Consider the following 19303-nt stretch of genomic DNA (forward strand, 5'->3'; position numbering starts at 1 on the left):
CCCTCGTCACGCAGTCCGTCGCGCGAGCACCGCCCTCCCAGGCGCCATTTTGCACGTCATTTGTCTCGCGAGAATGGTGACGTCAGGTAGCGCGGCAAACGGCTCCTTTAGCGAACTTTCTTTGTCTCTTTTGAAAATAATCAGCGCAAGCCAGGTGTACGTTGCGTTTATTGAAAATTAAACAGTGATTACAAAGACATGTAGGTTAATAAAATGCAGAGGCAAAATTAATGTTTTGAAAATGACTTGAAAAGCAGTTGTGAGAAAAGACATCGCCGAGAGTCCGAGGAAACCTTGGGTCTCCTAGCTTAGCTACAGGAAAGGCACTGGTTACCCAGGCAGCCTGGCACAAATGACGTTAAAATAACTTTAAATTCATGCGACACACCCATTACTAGCGCCCTCAGAAAAGTGCTTAAATGAATAAAAATGGCAAACTTAATCAGTATTCAGATAACATCATTAAATGATAATAATAGAAATCTAATATCTAAGTATCAATTCTGAAGTTAATTAATGGCCAACCTTGGAGTTTCCCAGTTATCATCTAATTATAGGCTACTGTTTCCACACACCCCGTTAATTATGTGCACCGGTTCAACTGTAAACAGGTAGAGAACCAGGACATGAAGTAGTTCTTTGGCAGGAATTGACCAAATTAGTTTTAATTATATTTTCTTCACTAATCCTTTTTTCTCCCCCCCTAAAGTTCCTGTCTGTAGTGACTGCGACCGTCACAGTCAGACCTTCTAACATTTATTCATTTATCTGATGTTAAAGGAACTAGTATTTGCCCATGTATACAGCTGGCTAATTTTACTGTAGCAATTCAAGGGAAGTACCTCACTCAAGGGTACTGCAGCTAGAGATGGGATTCAAACTTGCCACCTCTAGATCTACAGGGATCAGCTGCCCCACCTTGTGAAGTCAGCTCACTTCTCCAGTGTTTACAGCTCATGTGTTCCTGCCTCAACAGTGTAATGTCAAATAGGAGAAATTATTGTTACATTTTATGGGTATTCTCATCAAGGGCCTCTCAATGCAAACAGAGTTAAGAACCACTCAAACAAAAAGCTTAAGATCCAAGGATTCGCAGTGTGTCTTCAGTATCTCCAATTCTTCATCAACATCTGAAAAAAAGAGCAGTTCTGCTACTAATTACTGGAAATACAGGTGCAAATTACAGGTATTGTATATGACTTTCAGCAGCTGATTCAGAGATAAGAAAACAAAATTACCTAAGGGTTTATGATGCTTAAAAAATGAAATACTTTAATAAAATCTGAAATACCTTTTTATAAATATATAACTATTTAATATTAAAAATTTCTACTTTAAGATGATATTTCTCACTATCCCAGAATTAAGGGTACAAGTATTTATTCCAGTGCAGCACTGAGATACAACAAGACCACTGTCACCTCCCCAGAGGATAAAAAGTCTACAAGATTACTGTAAGTGGAACAGTTAATGGCCAGCGCTTACCAGGAAGATCTACAAAGTCATCCGGAATCTGAGTCAGTGCCAGTTTCATTGCTATCAACATGTCTGCCTCCAGTTCTCTCAGAATCCAGTTCTAAAATGTGCACACATTAAATTATGTAATAACTTAAAAAAGAACTTGTAATATACTTAATTTTCTAAACAATATTAAAATGAGTATGATTGTGAAATGTTGTTGTACATTGGGTATGCCTACTAACATGATACCGATAAGGAGCTATGAAGGTAGATGGGTTATCACACAGAATAAAGAAAACCAACCTTCAGATCATCAAATTGTCTGAGCATCTCATTCATTGCTTCTTGGAACATTGTATTTTTGGAAGATGAAATCTTATCATTGAGCTCATTCTGAATCTGTGTGACAGTGTATCTCATAGTTCCAGCACACTCTACAATACATAAAACGCAAGAGAACATTTGGATGGCATACACAAATTACATACTTATTGTTAATTTGCAAACTAATACAAACTTTGCAAAACTAGCGTCAATTACAGTATTCATACACATACATCTAGGTGAAAGGGATATCATTCACTTATCACTTAAATAATGAATTATTCATCTGTAATAGCTACTGCTGCAGTTACTTCTGTGATTAATATCAGTGCATGTGATGAAGGAAGGAAACTAACTGTATATAAGAATCACACAACTGCAGCTATGTCTCTTTCTCCTAATGTAATGCACAAATTGTATTTTGTATGCGATGTACATCACTTTGCAGAAAAGCATCTGCTAAATAAATAAATGTAATAGAACATTTTCAAATAACAATATTTGCAAAGAAATACTTTCATTATCGTCTTTCATCATCATTATTTTTCAGTTGCCTTTAGGTTACATCTTGTTTTACCTACAGATACATAAAACACAAGTGTCATATATTATGGCGGGAGTCCTACTTGAATAAGTTGGCTGCATGGTCTCCCGGACAGAATCACTGAGGGAATTGTAGATGCACTTCTTTCTGTGAAGAGTTTCCTTCTCCAAGTGTCTTAGCAATTTTCTTTGCTACAGCATTTTTACAAAAAATTGTTTAATATCCAAAGAAGAAAAACAAACCAATAGCACACGCAAAAACCCAATAAAACTCTTTTTTTAAATTTTAATAAATAATTTTATAAGTATTCTAATTCTAATATAAACAATGCTAGAAACATATATGTGTGGATTTACGATCCCAATTTAGTTGGGACAGTATGAAAAATGCAAATAAAAACAAAAAGGAGTGATTTGTATGTTTACTATGGCTTGTATTTAAACAAAAACAGTGTAAAGACAAGGTATTTTGTGTTTTATCTAATTGGCTGCATTATTTTTTGAATATATACATTTATTCTGGAATTGATACCTGCAACACGCTCCAAAAAAGTTGGTACAGTCGAGTTTACCGCTGTGTAACATCATCATGTCTTTTAATAACGGCCTTGCCCCTTACGGAACGAGATTTGACTATATTCCTTGAATCTTTTCATTATATTGTGCACTGTACAGAGTGATAGTCCCAAAATCCTACCAATTTGTTGATGGGGAACGTTGTTCTCAAAGTGCTGGATTATTCGCTGACAAATGTTAGCAAACGGGGGAGCCTCAACCCATCCTTGCTCTTGAAGGACTAGGCCTTTTTTGGAGGCTCCTTATATACTGTAACACGACTGCCTCACCTGTTTAATATCACCTCAATTCAACTTGTGACATCTGTCACGCCCCCGCCCCTGCACAAAGCAGATGTACCTGCAGCAGGTGGGGGAGCAGGGGTATAAGAGGACTGCACTGAATACATCCACTTGAGGAACCTCATTTGATCACACCGCAACCACAGCGCCAGTGCAGTTCGAGCGAGTTCCCCTTTTCTGCCGTCTCCTTACCCTGTGTCTACGTATTCCTGGTTTTCCTGACCCACGACTTTGCTTCTGACCCTAATGTTGGATTCTCCACGAAATAAAGTTTGCTCCTCGGTGACCTACTGCCTGTCCATTGACTACCATACTTTGTCTATTCCTTGTCTGTCCATGTTTGCCAATAAATGGTGCACCTGCAACTGGGTCTGTCGCTTCCTTCCAACTATGACAACATTGTTATTAGTCATAAACTACCCCGTCCCAACTTTTTTGGAACATGTTGCAGAAAACTTCAGAATAAACCAACCAACGTCAACCGCTTGACCGGAGCGGGGTCATGGACACATCCAGGATGGGAGACCAAACTGTTGGAAGGCACTCCAAGTAGGACTTGAACCCCAGACCCACCACACAGCAGGCACCAGCCAAACCTACCACACACACACACACACACACACATTTTCACAACCGCTTGTCCCATACAGGGTCACAGGGAACCAGAGCCTACCCGGTAACACAGGACGTAAGGCCGGAGGGGGAGGGGACACACCCAGGACAGGACACCAGTCTGTCACAAGGCACCCCAAGCGGGACTCAAACCCCAGACCCACCGGAGAGGAGGACTGTGGTCCAACCCACCGCGCCACCCTCAGAATAAACATATCTTCAAAATACAATGCAGTTGATTAAGGTAAAACATGAAAAACATTCTTTACACTGTTTTTGTTTGAATACAAGTCAAAGTAAATTTAAAAAAGCACTCCTGCCTGTCTTTATTACCATTTTACATGCTCTCCCTACTTTTGTAGAATTGGGGTTGTAGAAACACCGCATTAAAACGTACAATATATACGAGAAAAGCATGTTGTACAGTTATACGTACAGACCGCTAAAATCAAGTTTCAGTTTAAGAATTAATATCTCCATATTCAGAATTTACATTTATTTTTTAAAAGCAAACAGTTTACAGTCTGTTTCTCTTAACTGTGTAAAAACAGTTTTTATGATAATTTTTCGAAATTTGTAGCAATTTAAAGTGCTACTGCTTTCCCACCTTTATTTTAATGTAAACCAGACGTAGGTATTTTTCTTGCTCCATCCTATACTTTTTCAGTTGATCAGATGAGATGAAGTTTACTTGAAAACTCTCAAAATTCCCATTTATTGATTTTCTTCCTCTAGAGCTTAAATCACAATATCAATATTAAAAAAATTCCTTTTCACAAAAAAGCTGCAATAATCTGGGTAAAAAGTCAGTTTAACAAAACAAATGATTTTAGAAAAAAAATAATGTACAAATGTGTATTTTTAAATTACTTTACACATTGATAACTTTGAGCAATGTCATGTCATTGTCATGTCAGAACAAATTAATCACTCACCTTGGACATGTGACATACACCTGTATAAGAAGAGCTCAGTGTGCTACACTGGGTAAAAGGAGTATTGCACTATTTCACGTGCCATAAGGACCTCCAGGTTTTGAGTTATGAGGTAGGAAAAAGTCTTCTCAAAAAACTTACCTGAAAGTTTTTAGAAATAAATTGGTTTTGTTCATTTGTCTGTACATGGACTCTGAGAGTGTATAGTTCAGGTCAATAATGTCTCCATTGCGAGACCTGAAAAACCCATTGTTTTTGCACAAGGCCTTGAGTGTCTTATGGTAGCCCCTGAAATCTCTCTTTGTCTGTGGGAATGGGAAACAAAAGCAGCAAAAATCACCCCTAATGAATTAAACATGTAATTAGTAAAGCAGCATTAGTCCATAAGGTTTTCTTTTTCTGTGTGGATTTTTTTCTTACTGTACCTTATAATTAAAACTGAAACACATGACCTACCAAAAACTGTAAGAACTAGATAGGTGTATTACTTTTAGAATAAAATTATTCTTAAACAACTGGCATACACATCAAGTACTGTAATGAAGTACTTTCACATAATGTTACATCTATCTTGTATGGTTATCATATAGTGTTACTGTAAAGAAACTAAGTAAACATTAAGCTAATTAGTAACATCAGTAGTGACACTGTTTGAAGATACAAAAATATATTACAAATAATTATATCCTAATTATATACTAAATAAAGGAAACTGATCTAATTCCAAGCAGAATACATGTATAGATGCTTGCATTTTTAAATAAAGAGTAATTCGCTGAGACTGAAATAATCTACAATGGTAAGTCAAGTATCCACAACATTAACAATTTGATTGATTCCAACTGAAGAGCTAAATATTGAAGACTTTGTAATTTAGCTTCATACACTTAACTCAGATTGCATGGTGCACTTGTCCTGTTTGTCACTTACTGGGTCTATAACTTTCGCTTTTGCATTGTCCCAGGATTCTTTCTCAGCTGCTTTAGCTCCACTCTCCAGGTTTTCTTTGAGGTCACTGTGGACCTCACTCAGAAATTTTTCTAGTGTCTGACATGTTTTGAACAAATCCTTTTTAAGCCGATCAAATTCGCTGTCATTGAATGACTTAATCTGTAGAAATGTAGAACATTTTATTAAAAACACACACACACACACACACACACACACACTTTCAGAACCACTTCTCCCATACGGGGTCACGGGGAACCGGAGCCTACCTTGCAACACAGGGCGTAAGGGGGAGGGGACACACACCCAGGACGGGACGCCAGTCAGTCATAAGGAACCCCAAGCGGGACTTGAACCCCAGACCCACCGGAGAGCAGGACTGTGGTCCAACCCACTGCGCCACCGCACCCCCATTCTTATTAAAAATATTATTTATTTATTTATTTACTTATTAGAAAGCTCTATTACTGCCTTGTTTCTCACAGTTAAAGTCCCAGATTATTTCAAAACTGAGAAGAAAAGAAAATTTAATGTAAAATAAAGGATGGTACCTAAAAATTGTAGTTGAAGTAAGAAAAATGTTAATAGTCTGATGAAGAATAAAGTAATGAAAGATGATGATTAGATTTCTTCAATAAGTAATATCATACCTTGTCATTGCAGGGGTTCTTCGCGAGGTGCAGATATGAAACAAGCCCAGAAATGTCTGATACATAATCTTTTACTTCCTTCTCTGAATGTGACACATACAGTTTCTTGATGTGCTCTATCAGCAGGGGCAATTCTTCAAAAAAGAAAATGACAACGCATATAATAGAAGCACAAACATCCAGAGCTATTAAAGAAAAAGCCCTTGATTTTAACTACTGACATCCATCACTGACCAGTCTCGTTGCAGTCGAGAACTGAGGACTTTCCCTGCTTGATCTTCTTGTATTCTGAAGAGCTCACAGTGAACACGTGAAAGAAACTGTCTGAAATCTCCTCGTCTCCCTCACCAAATAGCAGTTTCTGAAACAACACAGAAATATTGGCTGTGCATACCTCAGATTTTCTTGACACAACGCAATGATCTGTCACATAAACAGTGCGGTTTTAGTGAGACAAAGAAGTGAATTAGTGTGAAACAGTTAAAGTCCCCTGCAATATTCATTCCTGTTAGAGTTCATTTAAAAAGCTGCTTGACACTGGCTACGTAAAGACCTGTGTAAAATCAATCATCTCCAAAATACAGTATAAACTTATGAAAACAGAAACAAATGTATACAGTAAATTTAACTTAACGTTAAAAGACAAATCTTACCTGAACCTTGGCTTTGTGACTTTTTTCTATCTCACATTTGGCTTCTGTATTTTGGTACAGTATGCAGGCCTGTTTCTCTTTCCTCTCATAATCTGGAGAGTCCTATTAAAAATAGTCTTTCTTCAGTGTGTTCAAATGAAAACCTTTTGAAATAGTTCAGATGACTGATAATAATAAACTTCTATAATAAAACGTATACATTTTTACCTCGGGTTCAGTTAAGTCAAGGTCCTGATTGCTGACCTCACTGAAAGAGCAAAAATCTTAACTGAAGTATGAAGTGGAAAATACAGCAGCTGACAGGAGACACCATATCCTTGAAAAGTTTACAGTTCAAAACTTTTTATCTGTTACTCTTTATATAGTGTTAGGACTTAAGTGGAAAAGTGACCAGGGTGTTTTAGGTTATATTTATGCAGAAAGAGAGAGAATGCTAAAGGGTGACAAACTTTCAAGCACCACTGTACAGGAGCTCAGAGCCAATAGAGGAGCAGCGGGAACAAAGCAACAGTTCTTATGTTACAAGCCTATCTTCAACAGCTGCACTAATAACTGTCCCTTGGCCACGGAATATCACATATTCCATCATGAACTATTGCACACCATCGGTGACCGAGCATTTTTAAAAGTAAAAGTCCTTCTTCAGAACCATTTTCCACTACTGATCTTCAATTGCAATCAACAGCAGTGCAAACATGTCGGAAGGTTAACTGGCTGAAGATAATTACCCTGTCAGAGCTATTGCAAATATATAGCAAATTCAGTCTTAAAATATTTATGTAACTTTTGATGATACATACAGTAGAACCACAATATACTAGGGATACTCACATTCTGATCTAATTGTGATCTAATAAACATATTTACCTTCTGATCTCCTCTACGTTGACTAGATCTGTTTTGGTGCAGATGAAAGTGATGTTGTGACACTCCCCTCCTCCAGCGATGCTCCTCAAACTTTCCTGAAAGATTTTATGCGCCTCTTTGTCAGACAGAGCTCTGTTGATGTCATTGACGATCCAGATGGAGGCGCAGCGGCTCAGGCACTGTGCACACAAACAGCAGCGCTTTCTGTTTATGATTCCTTTCTCAGATTTAAGGGGAGCATGGTGGCACAGCGGGTTTGGCCTATGCTTGCTCTCTGGGGGGTCTGGGGTTCGAGTCCTGCTTGGGGTGCCTTGAAATGGCCTGGCGTCCCATCCTGGGTGTGTCCCCTCCCCCTCCAGCCTTACGCCCTGTGTTGCCGGGTTAGGCTCCGGCTCTCCGCGACCTCACTTAGGACAAGCGCTTTCAGTCAATATGTGTGTGTGTGTTTCTCAGATTTCTGAAGAGACTGACTGCCTGAGACACTCTGATTTCACAAACACATAATACAATTCTGTGTTAAAATCAGTGTGAAAGTATAAATCCTACAGTTCCATGTACAATTACCTCCTTCCACATCTCATCTCTCTGTTTGTTGGCGTCTCCAGCCCCAGGAAGGTCCACCAGCACAATTCTGTCCAGGAGAGCAGGGGAGCGAGGAAGGGAGATGGTCACACACTTCACCAGAGGCCAGTACTGCTGGTTCATTTTCTTGTCACTCCGAATGTAACAGCCAATGTTTTGCGATAGTTCAGCAGCCTGTGTGGAAGATGGTTGATGCATTACTCACATTAAAATATTTGTATAAAATATTACTTGAAAAACCATTTTAATGCATTTAATGTATTTTTGTTAGGAAAATATGACTTCCCCAGTCCAGTTGTCATTATATGACACTTACAGTATGGAAAGTAAAAGTTCTCCTGCAATTTTCCGGAATCTGTGGAAATTGTCTATTTCCCACCAGTTCGTCGTAACTCTTCCGAAGTCCTTCTTCTCCATAAATGGCCCTAATTTTTTCTTCAGCCATTTTTTGCATCTCCTTGTCACCCTCACTGTCTGCATTGGGCCTCTCACCCTGCTCATTAGACAGTATTTCCACCAGAAAGCGTAGCTCTGCCTCCCAGTCCTAAATAAAATATTTTTGAGGGTATTTTTTAATTAAAGATAACATTTCTCACTGTGCATTAATGGTCATCCGGTATTAATAATTACAGTTTAGCAAACGTTCACACAGAGCAACTTACAGTGTAACTAAGTTACAGGCACCGACTTTTATCCAGTACAGATCTGTTCAATAACTATTCCACCAAAATTTCCATGTCCATAAGTGTTCTGTGATTATCCCCAGTGATATACTGGGGCTCAGTATTGTACATACTTACTTCTATATTTATCAAATTATTCTATCACTACCACACCAAACAATTATATTGCTGCTTCAATAAAGATAAAGAAATGCTTCAAATGATGGAAATTAACAGTTTTTCCAATGACACAAAACCAAAACCGTAGAGAATAACTGTTACAGCTGTACAACAGTGACAGGGAAAATGCTAAAGGCATGATGCATGCTGTCAAAATTTGGCTTTATCACAGAAAATATAAATGAATGGGGTCTCCTGCTTCCCTTATCTCTCCAGCAACCTCATACCTTGGATCTGCTGCTCTTGAAGGCAACACATCAATAGTCAAGATTTTAGTACACAGTCAAGCATCAACAGCACAGGGAATGAATAGTAAAGTACTTGATTTTGTAGAGTCTATATATTTCCAGAACAAAAGTGTTTCAGAGGTATAGTCTGTACCCTCATATTTACAGAATGCTAGTTGCAAAATGTGCACATAACTGAGTAACTGTAGCAAATAACTGAGAAATTGTGGATGGATCACAGACCATTCTTCTGATGAATTACTAAACTGCGTGTGGCTCACCTCTTTGCTGATGAATTCAATGTCTGCTCTGTAATCTTTGTCTAATTCAGCGTTGGCCTGTACGTACACAAGCACTGATGTACAAGCATGCAGCCTTCCAGATGGTAGGATCTGACTTTCGTCCACAATCGCGTTGATCAAGGAGCTCTTTCCAGCTCCTGTCCTCCCAAGCAAACCAATGTAAATTTTCTCATTTAGTTTCTGCTCTTTTAAATCTGAGATCTTCTTCCTGTGTAAAAAACATACAGATGTGTTCACTAAAAATGGTGCAAAGTTATTTGATGAATTTATTTTAAAATGTCTGAATAGATATACATAGCGTCTTTAAAAGCACATCCATCAGAATAAACTGCTGTGTAAGGAAAGATATTACTTAAGATCTTGCAGAAACTCAGAGCTTTCTGCTCTTGAGCAGGAAGTCTTTTTGAGTTTCTGGTGAACTTGTGAGATAATCTTTCTGGCCTCTTCTGTGGCGTCTTCACCTGGTCAACACACAACGTACTTTATAGAATTTACAAACAGCAGTGTGATTTCATACAGAAGTCAGAGTTACATCATTCCATATACTTTGACTTGAGGGCAACTTACACACAGTCAGAAGACCTTCTGTCTCACTTGAGAAAACAGGTACTCTGTTCTTCTTCCTCGCTTTCTTCGGTGGTCTTGGTCCACATTCCTCCTCATTCCTCCTTTTAGGCGCCCCTGAGATTCAAATAAATGGTTTGCAGATGGGAGGAGAGATATGATAAGGAGGAACAAGGAGGTTGGTTGATATTCGGATAGTTTTATGCAGTTACTCATGTGATGAACATTGGCTCATATGGTGGAAAGAAACTAAATGTACTTATGAATCACACATCCGTATCTAAGTATCTCTTCCTGCTAATGTAATGAACGCCGTCATGGCGGCGGGCAGACAAGAGACAAACAGGTAGGTGGTGGACCCAAGTATGGGCTGGTTTTTATTCGTGCCAGAGGCTCGAAAGGCAGGACAAGATCACAGTCAGGGACAGGCGAAGGTCTTTGAGGCACGAACGTCAGAAGAGGGGCAAGACAAAACTCAGTGGTCGATAAACAGGCGAAGGTCAGGAACCAGTAACAAGAGTCATGAGGACGAGACGAGAATCCGCTAAAACTGCAAAACCATGAGGGTGTTTGCAAGAATCCGCGTTGTGTTGTGGTCCTGGAGCTCCTTTTATCTTGGGTCTCATCGAGTAGACGCGGGAGTTGCTGATCTGCTTGTTCCCGGGGGCATGACAAACACACTGTATTTTCTATGAGATGTATGTCGCTTTGGAGGAAAGCGTCTGATAAATCAATACACGTACATGTAAATAATGTGACGATAGTCATGATGAGTGGATAAATGGCACAGATACGAGATGAGAAGGAGGCATGGAGTGAGAAAAGGTATGATGAGTGCAGAAACAGGCTATTCAAGACAAAGTGCTGGATCTGAAGGCAGTGAAGCACAAATACGCTGCAAGAAATACAGTGAAATTCAAGACTGGTGCAGGATTCTCGCCCGAACGCCCTGGACTTTCTTCTCAGTTGTGCTTGTTCTTCAGTGGTGTTACCTTGTGCCATCAGTATTCCTACAGTAATTTTGCAGTTTTAGATGGATATTTTATTAAGAGGTATGATTAAGTATTAAAAAAAATGAATTATAGTTCTGCAACGTCAAGTTTATTTGGTCGTATTACTACAGAATTTTGTAATAATAGAGTGAAATATTAATTTATGGTCCAAACACAACAGCATTTGATGTTTTACCTATAAATTATTCCTCTCATCACATACTATATACACATACTTTGCTTCAGAAGCATAGTGGCTTCCTGAGCCTGAACTGCTGCTAAACTGAACGGTCATGAAATTGGACCGAAATGACGATTGGTATGAACATCATAAGAAAAAGTGTAGGTCATCAAACAGTTACAACCTAAAGGACAGCTCATGGTGAGATCTGCTATGCCAACGGTAGCCAAATCCTCATCACTAACAGGCCAAGACCTCTTGGTGAGAATTACAGAATTGCTACACTGTACTACCCAATGTTTCATAAAAAACAAAATTAATTAAATAAAGGAAACTCATAATGTAAACATTTCACTTGAGAAGTTTCAGCATGGTCACACAGGGACTGAACGGAGAACAGGGACAGAAGAGAACAGTCACACTGGAAGGAGGTAGCAGCTCTGATGTTGCTCACACTCATGCACTACCTTGCATCATAAAGGACAGTTTTTTGACATTTCTGTCTACAGTATATGGGACTTGTTCAAACTGCAATGTAAGCCACTCATAGGTAAATTTCCCTTGCTTGATAAATTAAATGAACATAAAACAGGACTGCATAAACCAGGGTAAGAGAGTAGTGAAACATTCAGAAAGGAAGCTGAGAAACCACGTTGACCTTTTTTTTTTTTTTTTTTAACATGGTTTATGTTGTCATAAGCAAAGGTCAAAGTGCATGAGTCTCAGACTTGAATACTATTAAACATACTTACCAGATTCATTTGGCACTAAATTTATTCCATAGTCCAGTGTTTGAAGCTCTTCCACCCAGTAAGCCTCTCTCTCTTTAAGACTGTCGCGATCACAGACTTGCTCGATTGGAAATATCAGAAGATCTTCCAAACGGTGTCCATTGCTGTTAAAATGATTAGCTAGTGGACGATGTTGTTCTTTCGAGATGGAGCTTTTGTGCGAAGAGAATCTTGTTTTCAAGGCACTCACAGTTTTCCCCACATACTGCATGCTGCACACTTTGCACTGGATGATGTAGATCACTTTGGACGTTGTACAGCTCAGATCTTGGTTGATGCTGTAAGACTTACTTGTACGTGTGGCCCGGAACTCACTGATATTCGTGAGCATGTGGTCACAGCAGTCACATTTCTTGGCTGAACATCGATGAACACCTGGGCAAGGTTCTGTCAGTGTATCAGTGGTTGTAGAAGATGAGCTCATTTTGGATGTTTTTTTTTTTTTTTTTTTTTACAGTAGTCTTCACAATTACTTTTGTGACACTGATCTGCGGAAAAACCAAAATTTTTACAGTTAAGTAATTCGATTGTTACGATAATAATAATTTCTAAGTCAAAGTCAGCAGGTACAAGTGTCAAAGTTCCAGGAAGCAGAGGCACATCCTCCCCAGTCTGGCGGAAATGGCCTCTACAGACATTTCTCTGCACAAGAGGAAGCTGCAAACCTCTGCTCTTTCTACCCAGCACCATGCAAGAAAACATTAATATATTACAGTAGTCAGTGCCATTTTTGAAATTACAGTTTTGATGAAATGTATACTCTACAGATCATATCGGAGAACATAAAAGCTTTCTCGTCAGTGAATAACAACTGACAAATAATACCTTGCATAGAAAAACATCTCAAAAACTTGTATGACAGCTGTCTAAGTGATGTTTTTTCTGTGGTGTTCTGTAGTCTCAGTAACAGACCAAAGTATTGTGCAAAGGAAATTCACGTCATGGAAGCGCTGAGTTAAACAGTTCTGAGAAGGACCATTTGTCTTGCTAAAAAAAAAAAATCCTGAATTCAGCATAAACTTAACTTAGACTCATTTGAGACACTGGAACAATAAAAGCAGAACAAAAAGGTTTTGAGAATTTGCTTCAGCATTACTGCTACGAACAGTGTTGCCCCATGTACACAAGTTTCAGAATTCCTGCCAAATCATTTTTAAGAGATGACAGTTTTGTACAAAACCAGTTCAGTTAAATCTGGATGTTTTGTTTGTTTTAGGGGTGGCATGGTGGCACGGTGGCACAGCAGGTTTGGCTGGATCCTGCTTTCTAGTGGGTCTGGAGTTCAAATCCCACTTGGTATGCCTTGTGATGGACTGGCACCCCAAGTGGGTGTATCCCCTTCCCCCTCCAGGCTTATGTCCTGTGTTGCTGGGTTAGACTCCAACTCCCAACAATCCTGCTTGGGACAAGTGGTTTCAGACAGTGTGTGTGTGTGATCTCTGTAGGATGCCCACTAATAGGGAGAACAGCAACTGGTGTAGAACTTCTTTCATGTGTGCACTACCTGCCCAGTGGTGGACTTATAGAGGCCCAGGTCTGCAGAAAAGCTTCTGCAGCCCTTTCCAGCTTTAAGAGTATTCTGACATTGTCCAAGATGTTTGATCTCCTCACAGATATACATTGTCATTCTTCTTTTTAAAGAAAATGTATAGTAAGCACAAATATGTTTAAAGAAATGTGTTTTGTGTCAAACAAGAAAAAGCAGCAGCAATGTGGTGGGATGGTAAAAGCTGTCCCTCTGAAGAACAATACGTTACAGGTTCAAACCCCAACCCTTGTTGTAGTGCCCCTAATCAATGTACTTACTGTGCTTGTGTTGCGCTGAACCACTGTTGGCAGTGATGTATTGCAGCTGTGTGTTGAGAAAAGAAAATGACATGTGATCTGTGCAGTTCTGAACCCCCCATGTCTGTTCCATCAAGGACAAAATGCAAAACTGCAAATCTATTCATTTTTCAGCACTTCAGTGGTGCATGAAAAAAATACTACGAGGAATTTTCTCCTTTAAATGGACTCTATAAATTCTCCTAGTTCACATTCAAAACTTTGTTAGGCAGCCTGCACCTAATGTCAAACAGAACAATTCCTCTTTGTTATATTCAGAGAGTTGCATAAACTGGGTAATAATGTACTGGTTATTATATGTATGGTATTAAAAACTACTCAAAATATCTACCGGGAGGAGAACACTAACACAGTTGTCGTTGATACGGCATCACAAACACAAAGATACTAGAGTCGGCTAAGTGACACGTGTGCTCACTGTCATATTTACACATCACAGTACAGTTGTACTGTTATATGTTTACATGCAGTTATAGGATTCAATCCATTAGTTTTTCTCTAATGCAGTTAATTATTACACATATAAAACACAGAGAACCCTTAATGTGAAAGAAAGGCAGTAATGGTGTGTAGCACGCCAAGGCTGGCCGGGGAGGGGGCGGAGACGGGATTAAAGCAGCCACAGCTGGGGTTAATTTCATCCCCGATTTCTTCCCCGGTGCCTCCTCCTCCCCGGGCAGCCTTGGCGTGCTACATGGAGCAAAAATGAATTCGACACCACAACAGCTGCCATCAAGAAAACACAACTATGGTTTGAACAGCACAAACAGGGCAGGGTGTGCCACAGCTGGGATAAAAAAAGGCAGAAATTTAGTGAAAAGTACTAAAAATGTGATTTTTGAAAGAGCACAAATGCAGCACTAACAAATCTTGAATTTTGATACAGTTCGAAGTTTACAAAAAGTAATAAAACTAAAGCATCAGGCCAAAGATACAAGACACAAACAAATGCAACTGTGAAGAGACTTCCAGTGCTTGAGCCCTGTTTCAGGGTCACACTGTATTGAGATTTGCAAGCGATTTCATTGGAAAAGGTCCACGTAGCATGCCGAGGCCGCCCGGGGGAGGGGGCGGAGACGGGGGCGAAGCAGCCACAGCTGGGGCTGATTTCCCTCCTTATTTCTTCCCCGGTGCCCAGCAGTAGGAAGAAGAGACCGAGGAGGAGAACGAGGAGATCCCGATCCCGATCCCTGAGACGACTCTCCCAGCCTCCGTGACCAGCACGAAACCTCTCCCTACCTGTTCCCTGGTCCCCCTTTCCCGTCCCCTTCCTTCTCCCCTGTCTAAGGGCAAATCAAAGCCCACAGTAACGGGCTACTGCATCTCCTGTCTCCTGCCTCGTCTCTTACAGTCCATGACACGGTCATTTTGTCATTTCTCACTGAAAGACAGTAAGAGTTCAGTGAAGACGACTCTTGGTCAGCAGATGACTTTCTCCAAGGCTTTTCTGCAAAGCAACACACATCTCAGAGAACAATACACAGAGTTCATTAGAACTTGGAGAGATCCGAATGCAGAAACGTGACTCCGGAGTACAGACCAGATTTGTCACATTCCACCATACGAACCGGTATACATCACACGAGTAGCTGTATGAAGGGTTTTCCGTTATTCGACTGTTTGTAATCACAAAATTAATAGACAAACATTTACACGTTCATCACGCACTTAAGCGACCGGGAAGAAGTGATTCTGAAGGAGTTCTGAGACCCTTCTTAAATGTAGAGAGGGATTCAGCAGCTCTGAGTGACAGAGGGAGGTCATTCCACCACTGGAACCAGAACCTTTGTGCATTTGGTTTTGAACATTACATATTTGTATAGACAAAAAACAGTCTGCAGTATGGGTTTTAAACAAGTGAGAGTGGAAACACTTTTCCTTTGTACTTCCATTTACTTGTGCAAATGTACTTTCCACGATGCAAAACGAGTCCTCTAAGTTTCGATTTCTCAGGCGAGAACCTCCCGGGCTGCAATCCCACCGTTGGAATGCGGAAGATCGGAGGGCGCTGATGGCCACATTACAGTGTATTTGCGCAGCGAAACGCTGCTCTGCTGACACATGTCTGTTTTTCTGTGTCGGTTTCCTGACTGTACTACGGTACTTCCTCAGAGTTTCCGTTTTTTGGAAGAGGAATGCCAAGGGTTGTATATCCACGACATGGCATGTTGTAACAAATGCAGTTATTCATTAATTTCAGAGAAAAAATAAATGAATGAATAAATAATAAATAGATACATATACCTTCATTCAGTAACACTACACTTCAGCTCACCGATTAGGTTTGCGGCAAAACTTTGACCAGCTTCACTAGGAAAATAAAACACAAACAACAGCCGATGGACACAACACTCACAACGAGTGACAGTCACCTCCGTGCACTGCCACAACAACAATCAGGATCACAATGTCAACAACATGGCCACAGGGAAACTCTGAACACATGGGCAGCATGGTGGCACAGCAAGTAGCGCTGCGGTCTCACAGTAGTTGGGTGGTGTGAGAGGATGCCCAGTCAGTCTGTGTGGAGTTTGCATTTTCTCCTCCAGGTGCTCTGGTTTCCTCCCACAGTCCAAAGACATGTCATGCTGTTCAGGTTCGCCCATAGCGTGAGTGACACAAAAAGAGTGTGTGTGTGTTACTGAGTCTGATGTATGGATGAATGAGCCAGTGTAAGTAGTGTATCTAGCAGTCTAAGTCACCGCGGTGAATAAGGTGTGTGAGCTGATAATACAAATACAACCCTCCATCCCGCTTAAGTCGCCTTAGAGAAGGAAAAAAAGCATCTAAATCATGAATAAACGTAAACGCAAGCTGTACTCGCGGAAAAAGAGACACGTGACTCAAGTTCGGGAGAAAGTGAATAATGAGCACAGATGTAATCCGCCCGAGAGGAAAGAGCTCATGATAAACAGTCCTACCTTCCCGCCTGAGGGTCCCGCTCTCTCTCTCGCAGCAGCAGCACCGACGGACACTGAAAGGTTCTCCCGAGGAGACGCGCGCGCCACCTTTTGACCACGCGACGCCACTCCCTACACTGGACACGTGACTCTGTCGAAATTGCGCACTTCTTGCGAAACGAAAGTGAAGTCGCCGCACCTACAAACCGCACAAAAGAAAAAGAAAAAAACATGATTCGTTAGTGCTACTTTTGTGTGTGAACATTAACTTTTTGCCGTTCTTGTTATTGAGAAATTGTGGCACGCGGCACACTGGGTACTTTGGATGGGGCGAAGAACGACACACACACACACACACACACACACACACACACACACACACACACACACACACAGAGAGACAGCGTTGATAATAAACATTTTATTAGCAGGACACGGGCACACATTTCAAATATTGCTCTCGGTCCGAGGACCCCATTTCTTCAAGGAGCTGTGCCTCAACACAGCCATCCCAGTCTGCTTAGCGTCCCCAGCCTTTTTTTTTTTTTTTTCTTCCAACTGGCAAACACGGTCACCCCATCAATCATTTCCCCCACAAGCGAAGTGTCCCCAGTGGCTGAACACTTAGTTTACAATTTACACCACAATTCAACTATTTACAGTAAACAAATTTCCCCGCTCAAACACACAGTACCGCGGGTCGTTGCAATCTTAACATTTCTTTTTTGTTATGCTGGCATTGATTTACAAAAAGTACATGTGTTGCTGCGTACACAGAACTCTTGGAAACATTGTAGTGAATTTCAGGTTTCAAGTTTATTGTCACAGGTACAAGTATCATGAAATTCTTCTTGAATGCTTCTCCACAGACTATGGACAAAAACAATAGATAATACTGCACAATAACAATAAGTAATGCTAATAACGATAAATAATGGTAACAATAATAACAATAAATAACAGTAGACAGCCAGAGAAGGAGCAGCACAACTCTAGTTACTAAAGGTGGCACATGGTGAGTGTTGTATCTGCACACGCTGGGGTCTGTTGGTGAGGAAATCCAGGATCCAATTGCACAATGCGGCACTCGGTACCAGCCCTAGTAGTTTGTGGATCAGCTTGGTTGGGATGACAGTGTTAAATGCTGAGCTATAGCCCACAAATAATAGCCTTGCATAACAGTTTTTATTGTCCAGGTGAGTCAGTGGATCTGTTGTGGCGGTAGGCAAACTGCAGTGGATCCAAAGTGTCTGGGATGGTGTTATTAACATGTCCCAGCAGCACCCTCTCAAAGCATTTCATTGCAATGGGGATCAGCGCCACTGGGCGATAGTCATTAAGGCAGCTCACTTTGTTTTTCCTAGGAATGGGGATAATAGTGGTGTTTTTGAAACAGGTGGGTACAGCTGAGCTTTTTAAGGAGGTGTTAAATATGTCCGTGAAGACAGCAGCCAGTTGTTCGCTGCATGTTTTTAGAACTCACCCTCCCCGTCTAGCCTGACACCCTGCATGTTGCCGGATTAGGCTCTAGCTTGCCACGACCCCACTTGGGAGAAGCAGTTTCAGACTGTGTGTGTGTGTGTGTGTATGTGTGTGTATTTCATATATGACAGAACAATAGCCGAACAAGAAATAAGTGAATAATGTGTCCCATCAGAAATTCTCAAATAGTCATAAATAAGAGCTCGCCCCACGTAGTTATTCGTAATACTGAACGCTCCATCGTGCAAATGTTACAATAACTTTTGTAATGTCAATATCTTAGACATGTAATAAAAAAACAGCACTGCATTTACACCATTCTTAAAACTGAAGAAAATTAAAGATAAAACTAAGTGTATAGAATAAAAATAGAATTAAAAATAATACATTTGCACATTGACTAACATACTACCCAGTTCCCAGTAGAAATATTGTCCATTAAATTTAAAGAAACTGTTAAGTGTTTTTTTTTTTTGTCTCCAAATTCTCTTATTCTAGCTACCCTGAACTGAAAGAGTGGAAATTACCCTGCTGTATAAACGGTTGACACTTTCAGTCACTTTTGGAGAGAAGTGCCATGTAAATAAATTACAGCTAATAATAGCAGAGTTGATAATCAGCGCAGCTGGTACACATGTGTTCCAGTGTCAAGGCAAAGTGCAGTTCTTGACCACATGAAAATCTGCCAGTAGACAAAAGGTCTTCCTGAGGAACTGACAGCGCCACCTGGCGACCATTCAAAGGA

At 40.4% G+C, this 19303-nt stretch overlaps 1 protein-coding gene across 2 annotated transcripts; it reads right to left on the minus strand.

Annotated features, from left to right (window-relative positions):
• Positions 1-818: 818 nt before the first annotated feature.
• On the minus strand, positions 819-17211 carry LOC108930735 (nuclear GTPase SLIP-GC-like). Of its 2 annotated transcripts, XM_018746135.2 has the most exons (20): positions 17098-17211; positions 14138-14183; positions 12293-12819; positions 10371-10484; positions 10156-10264; positions 9783-10011; positions 8749-8976; positions 8415-8606; positions 7851-8029; positions 7191-7230; positions 6984-7085; positions 6565-6691; positions 6331-6464; positions 5663-5842; positions 4874-5037; positions 4405-4534; positions 2412-2520; positions 1765-1895; positions 1486-1576; positions 819-1130 (listed from the first exon to the last, which is right to left on the minus strand). In XM_018746135.2, the coding sequence occupies exons 3-20, from the start codon at positions 12753-12755 to the stop codon at positions 1063-1065; spliced, it is 2790 nt and encodes a 929-aa protein (XP_018601651.2). In that variant the 5' UTR covers positions 12756-12819; positions 14138-14183; positions 17098-17211; the 3' UTR covers positions 819-1062. The 2 variants fall into 2 exon arrangements, with proteins under 2 accessions (XP_018601651.2, XP_018601653.2); XM_018746137.2 differs by lacking the exon at positions 14138-14183.
• Positions 17212-19303: the final 2092 nt, after the last annotated feature.

This window comes from Scleropages formosus, chromosome 15, assembly GCF_900964775.1.
Source record: "Scleropages formosus chromosome 15, fSclFor1.1, whole genome shotgun sequence".
Lineage (NCBI taxonomy): Eukaryota > Metazoa > Chordata > Actinopteri > Osteoglossiformes > Osteoglossidae > Scleropages > Scleropages formosus.

Excerpts from the sequence above, each read along its gene's own strand:
- LOC108930735 (XM_018746137.2), bottom strand. The coding sequence starts at position 12,755 with ATGAGCTCATCTTCTACAACCACTGATACACTGACAGAACCTTGCCCA. Across the intron at positions 7,086-7,190 it reads TTGACTTAACTGAACCCGAG|GACTCTCCAGATTATGAGAG; the intron begins GTAAAAATGTAT and ends TATTTTTAATAG. Across the intron at positions 6,692-6,983 it reads GTCACAAAGCCAAGGTTCAG|AAACTGCTATTTGGTGAGGG; the intron begins GTAAGATTTGTC and ends GTGTTGTTTCAG.